This window comes from Eptatretus burgeri, chromosome 11, assembly GCF_056783735.1.
Source record: "Eptatretus burgeri isolate ZD-2024b chromosome 11, Ebu_testis_v1, whole genome shotgun sequence".
Classification (NCBI taxonomy): Eukaryota; Metazoa; Chordata; class Myxini; order Myxiniformes; family Myxinidae; genus Eptatretus; species Eptatretus burgeri.
The window spans coordinates 37,356,586-37,375,030 of NC_140971.1; the positions used below are offsets into that span (position 1 = coordinate 37,356,586).

Genomic DNA, 18,445 nt, shown 5'->3' on the forward strand with positions numbered 1-18,445 from the left:
CAGGACTTACAGAATCTGCTGACATCACTGGTTATCCCTGACCAATGAAAATTGCTTGTTATTCTGTCAGTTCTCTTCTTTGCTCCAAGTTGACCTCCAACAATCGATTTGTGTGCCAATTTCAACACGGTGTCCCGATACTTGGTCGGAACGATGATTTGCTTCACCTCGGTCATGTCAGTTGTGGACAGTGGATATGGTCTAAGACACCTTTATGGACTCCGAGCCGATACCTGCTCTTGTCTCGTGTCTGATGATTTATGTTATCCTGCACCTCCTTCCACAACCTTTGAAGGAAGACATCTTCCTTCTGAGCTTGCTTGAGCACTTGCACAGTCACTTCAGGAATGTCAAATTGTGACACCTTCAATGGTTTGATGTCATCCTTGTTGTGCTTGGTCTGTGCCCTGGTCACTGCTGCTTGTACCAGCTGTGGAATTCAGTTTGAGTCTGGATCCTTGACCTCCTGTTACATTACCGATCACAAATAGGGTCTTCCATGCACATGACCTCCACCTCACCTGTGTAGTATGGTGTGACCATGTGGATCTTTCCAACTGGATAGTGACGCAACTGTACTATCGATCAGCTTGCAGGAATAGACCTTGTCAGTCATCTGCGTTGTCGTCACCAGGTCTTTCTTCACAGCTGCACGAGCATATCTCGAGTCTCAGAGTACTGTCACTTTCTGTGCACCGACGCAGCCTTCATCCACGGTGATGTTGCCATTGGCGAAACCAGCGGTGGTTTCCTCACAACTGATAAGACCATAGGTGTTGAATGAAATCCTCTTTTGTTCACCCAGATCTCTTCAGGACACTTTTGCACAGATGATGCAGACTGCTCTTTCAGCTCTGCTCTGCACACAACATCTTTCCTCTGTAAGTCGTGGATTGCACTGGCTGGCTGCCTTATGTTGTGGCCTCATCTGAGCGACCTTCCTCAATCGACATTCGGTCATCATGTGGCCTTTCTTGGTACAATATCAGCATTCACTCTCGCTTCTACTGAATTGGGGCTTTGCATGTTGAGATAGGGTAGTTTTGTGCAGTGAACTACCTGACCTTGGTTAATGTGTGACATCCTTCTTCTTGACTGATCTCCCAGTAATGATACGCGAAAGTAAAGGGGCCTTTGTGAGTACGTTCCTCACACTCTTCGTTGTGAGCCTCACACTCCGCCTTATCTTTGTGAGCACGTCCCTCGCTCTCCTCCTCCTCTTTGTGAGCACGTCCCTCACACACCGTTTGCCTCTCCTCACGTTGATGAGGTTTCTCTTCTTTTGCAGCCACTTGCTGTTCTTTAACAAACGCCATTAGTGTCTCTCCCTTCAGTCCAAGCTGCTCTCCTCACTTATTCCACTTGTCAAACTCCATGGCAGATGGATGAGCGGTCGATTTGAATCCAGATCACAAGTACAGTGTTGTAAGTGTTGTAAGTGTTGTACAGACCTGTACAGTGAAGTAGTGTTGTACAGTGAAGTAGTGTTACACAGTGCTGTACCGTGTTGTACAGAGCTGCACCGTGTTGTACAGTGAAGTGGTGTTGTACGGTTTTGTACAGTGTTGTCCCGTGGCTAACACATAAGCTTCCTCCTCTGCTGTTTCTGTGACACCGTAAACCCTTTCACCACCCACAGATTCTGTCACGGTCACCATTGTTGAGTGGGAAGAGTCCGATACCATCATGACTTGATTTGCAATAACGCGCATGCGCAAACCTTTTCCTGGCCCTACATCACGTGACTGTATAATAGCCAGTTCTGATTGGTTCCCGACCTCGACTGGTTGACGAATGGGTGGAGTCCTTTTTGGAGGGTTCACAGTTGAGTTTTTTCGTTGGGTTTGATTCGGCGGTTTTTTTTTTTCCTCAAAATTATTCAACATGTTTGTGTTTCCAAGTCCTCGTATTGTTGAATTGTTTTCATAAAGCGAATGATGTGGTAACTTGATGTTCTTGGTTTTAACTTCACCAAACGAACATTCTGCCTCGTTCTGGTTCTTGTTCACTCGGCCTTCGCTGATTCGCCTTTTCCCGTCGAGAATATTCCACAAGAACCGTGAATCGAATTTTTTTTTTTCATCCACTACATTTGTGTGGTGAATTGAGGTGAATTGAGGGACATGACGCGGGATCACATGTTGTGCGTCTCGCGTATAAGGGGAGGTCTCCGCGGCACGGGGTGATTGTCCCCGGGGCATTGCCATTTACATCGGCTGTTCACTTGGTGCTCATTGACTGAAGGTGCTCATTGACTGGTGAGAATGGAGATTATATCGAACTCCGTGCTTATACTGATTTATTCTGCGATGATTAATTGCACATGTATACGTTACTGCTTATGTACTCCTAGCTGAACCTGTATTCCCTGGTGTGCCCGTAGAAGCGGCTCCAATCAAATGGAATAAAGCCTAAACTCTGAAGGTTCTTCTCTCGCTCTCATTTCAATTTGATTTCCTGACGTCACATTCGGAAAACGAGTTCATGATTGAACATCGACACGACGAAGTGAGTCGACACACGGAAGGACTACTTTGGATATCCAAGGGATCGGCTGCCATCCTCCATGTTTGTGGTGATCATCGGCTGTGTGAACTTCCTGGCTGTGGTGAGTTGGAAGTTTTGTTTCTGAGTTGTTTTACCACAGTGAACAGAGCACAACAACAACACACACAAACTAAAGTTCCACAACACGATACGTGTGCACCTTCAGGTCCGTCGATTCTTGGATTCCCGTCACGGTGTCCTCTCCTAAGATGGCCGTCCACAAGGTCGATTTGCAGAGCTCAAAGGAAAATCGTTCCCGCCACACAATGTTAATGAGTTTTAATCAACCTGATGATAATCGGCTCCACGTGTTAACATCCGCTCTGGACATGAACACCTCGTTCACTCAGAGTTAAATCGACCGTGGGGACGATGGAAACACACAGCTCGTCCCTCTCACGGGTTTATATAACAACACACAATAATCCCGGGTGTTCCAGCAAATACGATTCTCGTCCAAACTGGAAGTTTCCTCTGAGAACGTTCCAGCATCTTCACCAATCTTCCCAGGCAGTTTACAGTACAATACTGCCATCCACAGTCAAAACTAGAGGGGGAGCACTCCAGAGAGTGCAAAACCTCCGCCGCCAATACTGCTGGGTCACTCAAGTGAACCTTATATCTTATTCATTAAATATGTCAACAGTGCTGACAGTTATAGTTATTTTCTCCATTTTTTTTTGGGGGGGGGGGTTGGAAATCACTCAAAACATGAAGAAATGCAAAAAAATGAAATCGAAATTTTGAAAAAAAAGTTGTAGAAATTTTTATTTTTCTCCAACAATTTTTTTGGGGGGGGGGAGGGGGGGGGTTGTAAATCACTTAAAACATGTAGAAATTCCAAAAAAAAAAATTTTTTCTCAAAATCTTTTTGGGGGGGGGGGGTGGGGGTGGAAATCACTTAAAACATGTAGAATTGCAAAAAAAAAATTTTCTCTTACAATTTTTTTTGGGGGGGGTGGGGGAACAAGTCCAAAATCTAATGGCATGATCCTTGGACCATACCCAACCCCCCCCACCAAGTTTCGTCGAAATCCGTCGAGGAGTTTTTCCGTAATGCTGTTCACAAACAAGCAAACAGGGGTGAAAACAGTAACCTCCGATTTTCGATGGCGGAGGTTAACGAGCTCATTACACCAAGCAGTTTATTTACAATTTACCGATCCGTGCCAAACAAAACTTATAACATGTAACCGTCAATTTTAATTGTTCATTTCTGTGTATTTATGAGTATTTAAATTTACCACAACATCGACCTTTTATCTGACACACCCCGTTTCCAAATTATGATTAGATATGTTACTGTGGACAGACGATTGTTTTTGGGAAATGTGATTTGTAGTGATTTTAAAGTTTTAGAAAGTGGGTAATTGTCTCTAATTGCTCAGGCCAGCAAGTTGAGGTGTTTTATTTTAATTTGTGTGTGCTGCTTAGCAAAAGGCCATATTGTGACAATTTACACTGACACGTACCGTGCGTATGGTGTTGTGCATGATTTTGATGCCTTGTGGTGTGAACGAGGATTTGTAACTTCCACTGGCACTCCGGTAAAGAGTGATCGGTTTAATTGCTAACTTGTTGCAGGCAATTCTTTTCTCCTCACAAATTGAAATTATTAAGTGTGATGCCCACACTGATGGTTCTATTGATGATTCTCGGGTAAATGCAATAACAGACAAAGCTGCAAAAGTCAGAGCCATTTCCTTAAACTCCCTCTTGGTGTCTCAGTGTGCTTTTTAACACCAGCCTCCTTGCAACAATAGATGCTTTAGAAATTGCTTCTTCTCTTGACAATGTTCCTGCTTTACAAGCAGCCATTAATACAACGGAGAGATATTTATGGGTGATGATCAGATCCCAATAAGATGATGATTCTAAAAAATGAAGTGGGAAAATGTTTTTTGGCAGCCAGACAAGTTTAAATTGGTTAGATGCCTCCCCTGAAACTTTATTCCCTCCGCCACCGAATGTGAAGGAGGTTATGTTTTCACCCCTTTCTGTTTGTTTGTCTGTGTGCAGGATATCTCAAAAATTTGTGAACAGATCCGTATGAAATTTTGTGGACAGGGTCGGTGTGTGACAAGGATGAACTGATTAGGTTTTGCTGAAGATCTGTATCTGGATCTGATTACCAGAATTTTTAAAGTGATTCTTCACCATTGAGCCCAGGTTGTAACCTGCTACTCGGTAACCATGTAAACCGATACTGTGCTGTTCATGGTCGGGTCGTCGGCGACGAAACCGGCAACCCAACCCGGGAAACGGGTGAGGAGGGTGTGTGTGGACACCCAGCAGGATTAAAAATAAGACCTGTCAAAGGGTGGAGGAGCTCATGAAGAGCCAACGACACTCCCTCTGAGGGTTTTGGGTTGGTGGTAAGCAAGGGCATGCTCACCGTAAAAATTTAGGCTCCATTAACTTCATCGTGGCAGGACAGCTTCAACATGGGCAGCAACCAGCCCGTAGGTGCCATTTTGCAGTATCGGCCTACGGCAAAAAGAATGGAACAAACCCTCAAGCAAGATCGCGAAGGCCTGTCCGACCCTATGATGGTTCTCATGGACCCGATGTGCGTTCAAGCTTGAGGTTTGGGAGTTGGAACATTGGTTCAATGGTAGGAAGAAGTATGGAGGTCGCAATGGAACTCAGAAAGAGGAAAGTGGTTGTGTGTTGTGTCCAAGAAACAAGATGGAAAGGAGGTGGAGCAAGATTTGTTGGTGCGATGGGGGTCAGGTATAAGTTTTTGTGGCCAGGTGGTGATGGAGCTGCAGGAGTGGGAGTTTTGATAAAAGAAGAACTGAGTGGTAATGTTATTGATATAAAAAGAATTAGTGACAGGATTCTAGTGGTGGTAATGGTATATGATGAGCAATTAATTTGTGTGATAAGTGGATATGCGCCGCAGGTGGGACGAGAGGAAGTTGAAAAAGAAAAGTTTTATGAAGATCTGAGAGCAGAAGTGGAGAGCATGGGGCCGAAATAATTGTTAATTGTCACTGGTGACTTCAACGGTCATGTAGGTAAAGATGCGGATGGCTATGAAGGTGTTCATGGTGGTTTTAGTATTGGTAGGAGAAATGATGAAGGAAGAAGTTTATTAGAATTTTGCGCGGAGACGGATCTGGTTGTCATGAACAGTTGGTTCAAGAATGAGAAAAAGGCAATATTTAGGTCCGGTGGAGCAGAAACAGAGATCGATTTTATGTTGGTAGGAAAAAGTTGGAGAAAGAAAATTAGAAATGTGAAAGTTATTATTGGTTAACTCCAGCACAGCTTGGTGGTAATGGATGTGGACAAAATAGATGAGGTGAAGAAAAAGAAACGGCAACAGAGTAAGCGTACAAAGACCTGGAAGCTGAAAGATGGAGAAGTAAAAAGAAAATTTGCTGAAAGGATGGATATTCTCTGAAAGGAAAAGGAAGAAGACGGAGATATCTGGACAAAGTACAAGAATTGTGCTCAACAAGCAGCAAATGAAGTTTGTGGTGTTGGTAAAGGAAAACCACGTCATGGTGAAACCTGGTGGTGGAACGAAGAGGTGAAGGTGGCCATCGAAAGAAAGAAAGAAAGCTTCAAGAAGATGCAGAAACAGAACACGGAAGAAAACAAAGCAAGATACAAGAGAGATAAGAAGGCGGTGGTAGAAGCCATGAAGAAAGAAGCTGAAAAAGAGCTGGAACAGTTGCAGATGAACAGACAAGGAATTTTTCAGAAACTGAAGATGATGAAGAGGGAATCTCGTGACATGACTGAAAGCAACTGTATAAAGGATAAAATTGGGAGGATTTTCTTTGTTGATGAAGATAGAAGAAGAATCTGGAAGGAGCATATGGAATCCATCATGAATCAGGAAAATCAGTTGGATGGTTTCCTGGAAGCTGAAAGAACGGAAGGCCCAGTGAAAAATCTCAAAGGAAGAAATAAAGAAAGCTTTGGAAAGTATGAAGAATGGAAAAGCAGGTGGTCCATGAAGCATTACGAAGAAGCATTTTACATCGTCTCCTCATGGAATGGAAGTATTACATCAGGTTGCAAATGAGATAATGCAAGGTAAGAGCATGCCAGAGGATTGGAAACAAAGCACCTTGGTACCCATCTACAAAGGTAAAAGGGGGGTGTCATGGAATGTGGATCGTATCGTGGAGTGAAACTACTGGAACATGGAATGAAACTTGTGTTAGAGAAACGGCTCAGGGAGGTGGTGAAGATTGATGAGATGCAATATGGTTTCATGCCAGGAAAAGGTACGGTTGATGCGATCTTCATAGTTAGGCACATGCAGGAGTACTATCAAGAAAAGAAAAATAAATAAATTATTCATGTGTTTTGTGGACCTGGAAAAGGCATTTGACAGAGTCCCCAGGAAAGTCATCGATTGGGCGCTACGCAAAATAAATGTTCCTGAGGCTTTGGTGGAGGTTGTCATGAAACTTTATGAGGATGCAACGACACGAGTTCAAGTTGGTAGTGGTTTCTCTGAAAAATTCAATGTGGCCGTGGGTGTTCATCAGGGATCGGTGCTTTTGCCGCTCCTGTTTGTGACGGTACTCGATGTATTGTCAGAGTCAGAAAGAAAAGGTGTGTTGTTTGAATTACTTTATGCGGATGATTTCATCTTGATTGCCGAATCAATGGAGGAGTTGGAATCACAGTTCAACAAATGGAAGAGGGCGTTTGAAGGCCCTCTTCAAATGAGAAACCGAGAAACCAGTCATAATGTTGTGGGGCCGCGTTTCGGTGGCGAGCACGACCGCTAGATGGAGCAGTAGAGTTGGCTCCACCGAACACCTGGAATCTAGATCGTACCTTTCCGATAACTCCGAAGGTACGGGTACCTTTTCAGGACCGAGAATCGTAAATAATTCAACCGCGTTGGACAGGGTTATTTGCCAAACTTCAAAATACCAAGAGGCCCACGTGGCGAGGTACCGAGGAATTCGCACCCTCGACGGAGCTTGAACGGGATGAGCCGTTACCGTGCTCGACCCATGCGTAACCCGAGCGGATGGTTACCGAGGTCCCGTCGGTCCAAATGCACAACTACGGCAGCAACGGCCTTTTTAATCCACCAACACGCACCGTGCTAAACCAATAAAGAAAACACAGAAACGAGCTGAAACATTTTACAGAGGATTTATTTATAATTGGGGGGGGGGGGACACTAGGAGCAGAGTTAAACCGACTCAAGGAAATGCAAGTATGTACAAGGCACTTAAACAATTCTACTTGAAGATGGGCCCACAGACACACATATGCACACACAAATACCCAAAAGAAGTGATGGCCGCCCCCTTTATTCGGCCCTTCTGCTCGGGAGGGAAGGACAGCCGAAGGGGAGAACCTATCTCGCACCTACCCGCCTTGTGCGGTTTTCGATGATCCGGTTCAGCGGGACTCGAACCCGCAACACAATGCAATGATGGACGCCGGCCGGCGCGAAGGTGGACCACACAGAACGCCGGCAGGCCAGACGAGACGACGAGGCTCACAAGGCCAACAGGCGACGAGGCGATGCGACCTTGACTGCCAGACAGAACGCCCCGATCGCTCGAACAGGCCCACGCTCCTGCCACGAGCATCCCGTCTCTCGAACAACCACACCTTTCTCCTCAGGAGGGAGGGGCTTCTTCTCCTGGCCACTCGCCTCCTCATTGGTCGGACCCATCGCGCGATTCCCTGGCCGTCCTTCATTGGACAGGCCCATGGGAGGCGGGGCGACTCCCACCCTTCTGGGTGGAGTCATGATCTGAGGCGACGAGCCTCCTGATTGGACGATGGGGCGGAGTCAGCTCTGCAGTCGGCCCTTGCCCTCGTGGGCGGAGTCGGCTCTGGAGCGAGGGGTTCCATCCACGTCCGCAGCCAGAAACATGTGCGCTATGTCGTCGGTGAGTGAGGTGACGGTTCCGCTGGTGTTGTTGTTATAAACGTAAAAGAAAACCCTGCCTATCAAAACAACTCCGCAGCGCATTAACATTTAATTCCCATTAAACTATGGACGGGACCCTAACTAGAAACACGTACTTACCGATATAACTGTTCTATAGGGACCTGAATGTTGAGTGCAGTAAGCTTCCATATTCGTAGCAATATGTCCACATGAGATGATATTGGGAAAACCAATGAGGTTGACATTTTCACTTCCATCAAGTATAGAAGAATGGATGACACAATTTGATATTTTGTATTGCCTGAAACCATGCTGTCAGGGGTTTCTTTGTGCAGCTGAAGGAATCACCGAGGAGCCAGCAACCAATGACTGCCACAGTTTCAAACCTGGTAGTGGGGCAACTTAGCTAAATATAGCATAACAATTGTGCATTTTGTGAGGAAAGCACCAAATTTGGCACACTAGTAGCCTATCATATTATGAACAGATTTGGATACTGGGCCATCTCAAATTCAGGCGCTGTTGGCTGTGGCAGCCATTTTCCACTGCCATCAAAAATTTTGAGATGGCCCAATATCCAAATCTGTTCATAATATGATAGGCAACTAGTGTGCCAAATTTGGTGCTTTCCTCACAAAATGCACAATTGTTATGCTCAGTTGCCCCACTATGGTGACTTTGTCAATATATAGACTCTTCAAAGAAAGACAATCTGCAGCCAAGGTGGTCTGGGGGCACTGTCAAGTCTTGCAGCTCGATTACTCACACTGCTTTAAAATGTGCTTCTCCCCTGTCCATCACGTTTTATTCTGAAGAGTTCTTGCTATCGCACCATTTGAACCACTACCTTAAAGCTCTAAATGCTGCTTGTTCCATTTACCATTTGGGAATCTTTCTCGAGATTTTGGAGTCCTTCACAGGGTGACCATTTTGGAGTATTTTTTGGCTGGTTACTTTGGGTGGCTGTATCGGGCTGATCCACCAGCAGGTTGAGTTGGATGTTCGGGGTGTTACTATGCTTATTCCTGACCTTCCAATCAACTGTGATCCACCTTCATTTGTGGAGACCCAGACTGTGGTGAACCAGTTGAAATGGAGCAAAGCTCCTGGGATCTGTGGCATCCATGCTGAACTTATCAAGGCTGGTGGAAATGCTGTACTCAAGTCGTTGCATGCAGTTCTGTGCTTTGCCTGGAACACAGGCATCATCCCATCTGACTGGAAGAGCGGCCTTGTTGTCCCTCTCTGGAAAAGGAAGGGTGATCGCCAGGACTGCAACAGCTACCGATGGGAGATGTTGCACTTAGTGCCAGGCAAGGTCTTTGCTCGGATAATTATTGATAGGATTTGCCACTGTCATGGGTGTATTACTGGAGGCAACACAGCGGCCCTTCACTTCGGACTCCTCTCTAACTGCAGTGCACCGAGGGACGGGCTTGGAGGAACACAATGTGCCAATTCCCATGTAAGCAGGACGAGAATCACTTGACCACAGGTGATGCCCTTCCCCCTCACAATCCTTGCACATGGGCTCCCTTGTCCACCCTCAGCGCGTGTACAGTTTTATGCCTCAACTCCCTGAACAGCTCAGCTCTGCCATTAAGTTTGGTCCTGCGACTCTGGGCAATGGTATTGTGGAAGAAATTTCAGTCATCCTGGACATTTACAACATTTATTCAATACACAAACACATTCATATGCGCATCAGAGTGATCGGAATACAGACTTGTTCCAGATCTCTGAAAAACATGATGAAGTCAAGTCCTTTGTCTAGAATCCAGTGAGACATTGTATATTTTTATTTCCAAATGCTGGCGCCACAGTTTGTCAGGTCTTAACATTTCCCTGGTGAAGCTTATCTTCAGCCTTCGTGCAGCCCCAGCTTGACCTGGTTGATCGATTTTAACATGTATTTCAAATCCAGATGTGTTGATCCTGTCCCGGAACCAAAAAACGCTCAGAATGCTAGAATGACGTCAAACTTCAACTCGTTTGGGCATTTTGATAAATTTCTATTGTTTGAAAGTTAAAAGTCGGTCTGCTTCTCCCAGACTGGGAAAATACATTATCTTGAAGTGATTATTTGAGCTTAGTGAACACATCTGGACATTTTCCTTTGACCCGCATTCCAGTTGAACTGAAATTGTATTCCCTGTCCAACTTGTTGGTGCCTTACATCTATCATTTCATAAAATCCCGAAGTAAGTCAAAATATATTTACATAATAGGCACTTATTTGTATACTGAAGTCAAACTTATTTGAAAGGTCGGCCTGCTTATTATATATTTCACTCAGCAGGTCAAACATCTTTCAATACAAAGGAGAGATATGGTTATACAGGGTGGCCTAAAAGTCACTTTACCCTCTCCCGAGTAACAGCATTCGTTGTTAAACTATTTTAATATACAAATGTTATAAGTCCTCTTAGACATCTAGCATTACGTTTGTGGAGTTTTGCAGCGGTAAAGCGACTTTCAGGCCACCCTGTATATTCAAAAGTAGATACATGTTCAAACACATAAAACCATACCATATTTGAGTACATTTTCTATTTCAAATTTCTAACAATATCTTTATTTTAATATCAAGCTCTAATTATCAATCTATAAATTATTGTTTTTATCACCCTCAAATCCATTATGCTAATTTCAGAGAAATTGCATCGACAGTTCCATGCGCAATAATTTCTTTTCTCTTCCATCCTGATGGAATCTCTGTTTTTTCAGTCCACTCTGCCCACAACTTCACATCTTTTGAAGTGCTTGACCCAAAGGTCTAATTCATATATCCGGCGTTTGACCCCACAGTGGGAGCAGCGCCATCCATTTGTTTCCGAAGATGGCTTCCCATTACCTTGTTTCTCATCACTTTGAGTACTCGTCAGTGCTCAGAAATCAAACCTTTTTTTATTTATTGACTTTTTCTCTTGTTTATAGCGACTTCCTCAAACCCCTTGGCCCCTGGCTCTCGCAACCTTGGTGCACAACACCTTTGTCACTAGCCCTTGTGGCAATACCTGCACCTCTCCGCCAGCCCATGACTCGACTCAATGAATTGTATGTCCTACGCAGTGCCCACCAACATCGTTTCCCGATTAGGCAGTTCAACAACTCTCTGCGTAACGCCTCCCGTCCAACTCTGTGACTCAGCGCTTTGATCAAAACCCGACAAGTTGTTACCCGATGAAAGGAACAATAATCCCTTTCCCTCTTATGGAGTAATGCCGCACCTCCCTGACACAACTCCCAAATCCTTTTATTTCACTCAATAAATATATGTATATAATATATCTTCTTATCTTTTAAATTTTGGTTCGGGCTTTCACAACGTCCACAGAGAGAAGAAGGGCAATCTACCTGGAGATATAAGTGGTCTCTCATCTGCTTCCCTATTTCCCTTGGTGCCGGGTGGTTGCTGTTCACTGGTCAGAGACCCCTCTCCTCTCCTCAGACGGGTTTATCCCACCTCCATTGCCAATTCTGTCGTGGCTATTTTTGACCACCTTGAAACAGACGGAACTTTGTATTTCAATTAAAGATGTTTATTTAGTGACAAAATAAAAGACAGAAACATGTGCACATGGAACATAGCCTGGAGCAAATCTCAAGCAGTCCTAGTTTTACATGGATTACATTGAGTATATATATATATATATATATATATATATATATATATATATATATATATATATATATATATATATATATATTGTTGCGGATTTCGCGCCCGCCGGCGTGCTGACGGCCACGTAACTCGAATCGCGGCACGTCGCCCACCGGACGGACAATCCAGTCGTGACCCTCTCGGACCAACGCCGGGAACCAGTCACGGGTGGACCTTTCGGTCTCACCGCGATCGAGCCAATCAGCCCCCGCGTGGGATAGGGTTGCTCGCCAAATTCGAACTACCTAAGTACCCACGCGGAGGGTAGACCGGGCGATCGCACCTCGCCGCAGGTCGACTTCGGACACGGGCCACTTGCGACCCGTTCCGTACTATCAGAATAACCGAGCGGTGTTATCGTCGACCTCGACGGTTCGATTAATTATCGGGCGTATTCAGCCCACTACCAACCCTTTACGTGAAGCAAGATGGGGGTTCAATGGAGGAAAAGACGAAGCGAAGCGGGAGAACAGTTCAACAATAAAGCACGTTTATTCTCGGCACACGGGAAGCACACAAATACAATTCCACCAAATGCACACAAAAAAAGAAAACACAATTCCATTTACACAAAAAGCAAACATAAAAGTGAAAACACAGTGCAGAGCTAATACCGACTACCGAGCACACGGCAACACTTACACAATTCTACTTCACAGACGGCGCCGACAACACATACCCAAAACCAAGGAAAAGAAATACCCTCAAGAATGAGGTGGGCCTGGGGCCGAGACCTGGTCGGGCCTACCCGTCTGGTGATGAGACGCGGAGCGGCGATGGCCCCGCAACCCGCGGGCCTCGTGGACAGTGCCTGGCAGGGGGGTGGGAACGGGGCCCCCTTGGTCGCACTATCTCAGCGCGGGGGGAACAGGAGGGGGTTGCTGATGCTCGGGGTATAGAGGATCTTTATTATGTGCGCGACGAGCGTCTCCACCTCGGCCAGGTCGCGCTGCCGGCCTCCCAGGGGTGCAGCTCCCTGCACGACGCGAGCACCCTTCGTCCGACTCGCCGCCTCTCCACAGCTCGTCCCCTCCGTTCCGACTCTCCTTCGCCTCGTTCCGACCTTTACGACTCCCTTCTTCCTCGTTCCGACTTCTTACTACTCCTTTCTTCCTCGTTCCGACTTCTTACTACTCCTTTCTTCCTCGTTCCGACTTCTTACTACTCCTTTCTTCCTCGTTCCGACTTCTTACTACTACTTTTTACTGACGAACACCGTCCTTTTATCCCCCCGTAACTTCGCCTTTGACCTTTCAACTCGCTCCCCATTGGCCCGACAAAAAGTGGGCGTGAAGGCTTTTTGATCCACAAATTTGCATATATCGATCGCCCTGGGGGCGGGGCCAATTCGCCCCTCGCTCACCGATTGGACGGCAAAAAGTGGGCGTGTGTCGTTTTGGATCCGTTTTTGAAGCAGAAAATCCGTGATTTTGTACACGCTGTTCAACGTGCGCCCTACACGAGTCCAGCATCGGTGCCCATGAGTGGCGCGAGACGACGGCGATGCGATGGTGGCGAGTTGTGACGGTAAAGGTCGTGGCGGTTGTGGTGAAGCGGTGGTTGTGGTCGGTGGTTGATGTTGTGGTTGTGATGGTGGCGATTGGTCCAAAATAAAGATAGTAAAAGAAAAACGGCTATCCTGAAGAGTCGCAGCACGTATAAATGACATGTATTCCCACTAGACAACGGGTTTGGGCCTAACTACACATGCACTTACCGAGATACCTCACCTAAGGGACCTGAATGGTGGTTTGCGAATCTGGTAACCACAACAATATATATATATTGTTGCGGATTCGCGCCCGCCGGCGTGCGAACGGCCACGTAACTCGAATCGCGGCACGTCGCCCACCGGGCGGACAATCCCGTCGTGACCCTCTCGGACTAACGCCGGGAACTAGTCACGGGTGGACCTTTCGGCCTCACCACGATCGTGCCAATCGGCCCCCGCGTGGGATAGGGTTGCTCGCCAAATTCGACCTACCTAAGTACCCACACGGAGGGTAGACCGGGCGATCGCACCTCGCCGCAGGTCGACTTCGGACACGGGCCACTTTAAGCGACCCGTTCCGTACTATCGGGATAACCGAGCGGTGTTATAGTCGGCCTCGACGGTTCGATTAATTATCGGGCGTTTTAGCCCACGACCAACCCTTTACGTGAAGTAAGATGGAGATTCAATAAAGGAAAAGACGAAGCGAAACGGGAAAACAGTTCAACATAAAGCACATTTATTTCGCGATGAACGGAAAGCACACATATACAATTACACCAAAAGCAAATGTAAAAGAAGAAGAAGAAGAAGCACACAATAATGCACAAAAAGCAAAGGTAAAAGCAAAAGACAATGCAGAGCTAACCGACTACCGAGCACACGGCAACACTTATACAGTTTTACTTCACAGACGGCGCCGACAACACATATACTCAAAGCAAAAGAAAAAGGGACCACCCTCCACTATGAGGGGGCAGACGGCCTGGGGCCGAGACCACGTCGAGCCTACCCGTCTGGTGATGAGCCGCAAAATGGCGCTGGCGCCCCGACTCCGCGGGCCTCGCTGGGACTGCCTGGTATGGGGTGGGAACGGGGCCCCCTTCTCGCACTATCTCAGTGCGGGGGGAAACAGGAGGGGGTTGTTGATGCTCGGGGGGAAGGAAGATATCTCCCTGTCTCGGGTCCCGCGACGAACGTCTCCACCACGACCTCGGTCGCGTTGCCGGCCTCTCCCCTCCGCAGCTCCCCGACTCTGACACGAGCACCCCCTCGACCGCCTTCGCTGCCGCCACCTCTCCAACTCTCCACAGCTCCGTCCAACTGCCTTCTCCGACTCCTCTCTTGACTGGCTCTTCCCAACTCCACCGACTCCGAACTGCTTGTTTGGCGAGCGAACGCAGCCCTTTATAGCCCCCGGGGCCTCGCTCCTTCGCCTTCGACCCTTTACCTTCGACCCTTCACCTCTGGCTGGCTCCCCATTGGACCGAGGAAAAGTGGGCGTGAATGCTTTTTGATCCATGAATTTGCATATAGCGATATTACTCCAACGCACCTGGAGGCGGGGCCAAATCGCCCCACGCTCGCCGATAGGACGGAACAGAAGTGGGCGTGAGTCGTTTTTGATCCGTTTTCTTCGGAAAGGCTGTGATGTTTCTGCACACGCTGCTCGGTGCGCGCCCTGCACGAGTCCAGTATCGGTGCCCACAAGCGGCGCGGAAATGGCGGTGATGCGACGGTTGCGAGAGCGAGATGTGACGGTAAAGGTCGTGGCTGTTGGCGTTGTTGTTGTTGTGAAGCGGCGTTGCGGCTGGTGGTTGTTGTGTGATGGCTGTTGAGACGTGGTTGGTGGTGGTAGTAATGGCGGCTGGTCCAAAATAAAGATAGTAAAAGAAAAACGGCTATCTAGAAGGGTCGCAGCCCGCATGAATGACATTTATTCCCTCTAAACAACGGGTTTGGGCCTAACTACACATATACTTATAGAGATATCTCACCTAAGGGACCTGAATGGTGGTTTGCGAATTTCGTCAACCACAACAATATATATATATATATGTGATCTTACCAAGGTGTGGTTTACACATCAAAGGAAACTAACAAAACAAAGGGAGACCTTTTGAGAAAGCACAGATGGGTCTTGTGAAGTTAAAATCACAAACACAGGGTGAGAAACGGCCTATTATTTGGGCTTGCTGTAGTTTTTCCGGACGAGGGCGTTGAAGAGAATGTGATTTCTTGGCCAGACCATCTAGGTGCATTTTGCACCAGTAACTGGACAAAGACACGGACTTGTACAATGATTTCGCTCTGGAATCCTGCTTCAGTCTCACAAGCTCCTCTTGGGCGATATCATCGTCGACGAATGCGTCTAATGGTGCACTGAATGGGTCTCGGGTCATGGTGAATGACTGGATGTCGAGCTCGGGAAAGTAGTGTTCGAACTAATCAATCAGTGACTGAAGGTGTTCATTGATTTCGCCAGAAACATGCTCGACTTGGATGTCTTCGGATTCTTCAACTTCCAGGTGGGCAGAGAGGCGCGGAAATAATACGAAACGGTTGCGACTCACTTTACCTTTCAACAATGCTTGTGTGGCAAGAAACCCTTTTATTTTGTCATGGAAGAACATCAGATTCGTGTCTCTGCCTTGAAGCGTACGATTGAGCACATTAATACGTTCAAAAATGTCACTCAAATAGCACAATTTAGCAAGCCAGTTACTGGACTCCAGCATTTCCACCCATTCATTCTTGTTTTGTGTACGTAAAAACTCTTTTAACTCTTCACGTAACTCATTAACACGCAGAACAACGTTTCCTCGTGAAAGCCATCGTACTTGAGTGTAGAACAGTAAGTTCATGTGATCGGCGTCCATTTCATGACAGAATAATCTGAATAACCTCGTGTTTTATGTGATTCACGATTTTGATCACCTGTGACAATACGTTCATGAGACTTTCGGGCATTGTGCGAGCAGCCAACGCCTCCCGGTGGATCATGCAATGTATCATAAATGCATGAGAGCCACTCGCTGTAATTTAGCTTTTAAGCCAGAATGCCTGCCAAGCATTGCAGGAGCTCCATCTGTTGTCATTCCAATCAATTTATTGAAGTCCAGACCTTCTTGATTGTAAAAGGTTTCGATTTTTGTAAAAATGTCAACTCCTTTAGTTGTTGTTTCCAATGACTTGCACATCAAAGGCTCGTCCACAAAATCACCATCTTTGATGAATCTGACCAAACCATCAATTGTGCGCATGATGCAATGTCCGTTGATTCATCCAGCTGTATGGGTTGCCAAAGTGACTGCTTGATATCCGTAACATTCTGTGCGGTAATGTCCTCACTCATGTCACAAATTCTATGATGAACAGTGTTATTCGAGAGAGGTATGATCGCGAGTTTACAAACCATGTCTTCTCCGATCATGAGAGAAACCATTTTCTTGGCACATGACATTATCAGTTCCTCACTGATAGTGTGTGGCTTTTTAGCTTTTGCAATGAGCAACGAAACACGATAGGACGCTTCCACAGCACGTGCATTGGTCTGATGACATTTACCTTCTTTATCCAAGTGGGAATTCCTAAGGGCGGTTAACTTCCGTTCGAAAAATGAGCGATCTCTATCTTTGTATGCTGCATGTTTTGATGACAGATGCCGTTGTAACTTGTTATGTTTCATGGATTCACTCGAAAGTACTTCATAACAAATGACGCACTGAGGTTTCTGGACTACACATTCTGTCACATAATAGAAACCTAGCTCAATGAATTTGCCATTGTAAGGTCGTTCGCGCGACTCGCCGGCCATATTCCTTCACAAAAAGTAACAACTTTTAACTTTGGGTATAGTATAGAAACAAAATCTTCAAGAAGGCTCTTCTTCAATAAGAAATGACCTAAAATGAATAATAGAGGCACTGAGTGGTATCCAGTAATAATCCAGAAAATTCAAACACACTTCGCACGCAGGTTTTCCAATGGTCGGCAGAAGTAGAGATGATGTAGTTGTAGCAGTTGTAGCATTGTAAAGATGATGTGAATAACTTGATATTCGGCCAACTATTTTATATGCCTGCTGGACCCTGTTTGCACCCTTACTTCAAAGCAACTTTTGATCTGACAACGAGTACTTTTGATCTTACAACTTTCAGTGCTCCATGTCGCTGGGCAAACATGACTCCTTTCATGTCATTGTCAGCTTCACATGGTCAAAGCCATTCATGCGCACGTGCGCGAGAACTGTCCCTCCACTCTCACAAACTTTGAGTCCGTCCATCGCAGTCAAAACCCCAAGCATGGTTTCAGGGGTGCGGATTGGTAGGGGGTAAAAGTGCACGGTTTCGCTCCAAGTGGCCAAATTGAACCGAACCGTGAACCAACTCCGGGTTCACCATATGGTTTTAACAGATTAATGCGCGGTTATGGGTAGAACTGGGCATGCTCGTTTAAAATTGCGAACATACTGTAACGCGCATGCGCTAGCTGGCTGACGAGGAAATATCATCCACTGATCAGCCGAATTAGAGCGGGAAAACCCACCTTCGTTTCTATTTCCAGAACAAAATGTTGTAATGAGAAAGTAATTCTTGGCAATGTCAAGAATGTGGCAAGCGCTGTTTATAGATCACAGATTTACATACTTTTCATAAAAACATAGCATTTAAAAAAAAATGTTTTCAGACGAGTCCGCGACCCCACGAAAAGTGCTTCGCGACCCCGAGGTTGGGAACCCAAGATCTAGGCCAATGGATAGTGAGGTTTGTTAACAGCAAAATAGGATGGTACGCGAGATAAAAACACCAAATTTGGCATGCAGCTACCTATTATAATTACAGAAATTTCTGTC

General features: G+C 46.2%; 1 protein-coding gene across 1 annotated transcript in view; it reads left to right on the plus strand.

Moving 5' to 3' along the window:
* Positions 1-1,842: 1,842 nt before the first annotated feature.
* Positions 1,843-18,445, plus strand: part of LOC147016887 (potassium channel subfamily K member 18-like) — a 92,890-nt gene continuing 76,287 nt past the window's right edge. Inside the window, exons 1-2 of the mRNA XM_085846047.1 lie at positions 1,843-2,258; positions 2,384-2,608. Coding sequence (XP_085702173.1) covers positions 2,567-2,608 — 42 coding nt within the window. The 5' untranslated portion in view covers positions 1,843-2,258; positions 2,384-2,566. The remainder of the gene's footprint in view (positions 2,259-2,383; positions 2,609-18,445) is intronic.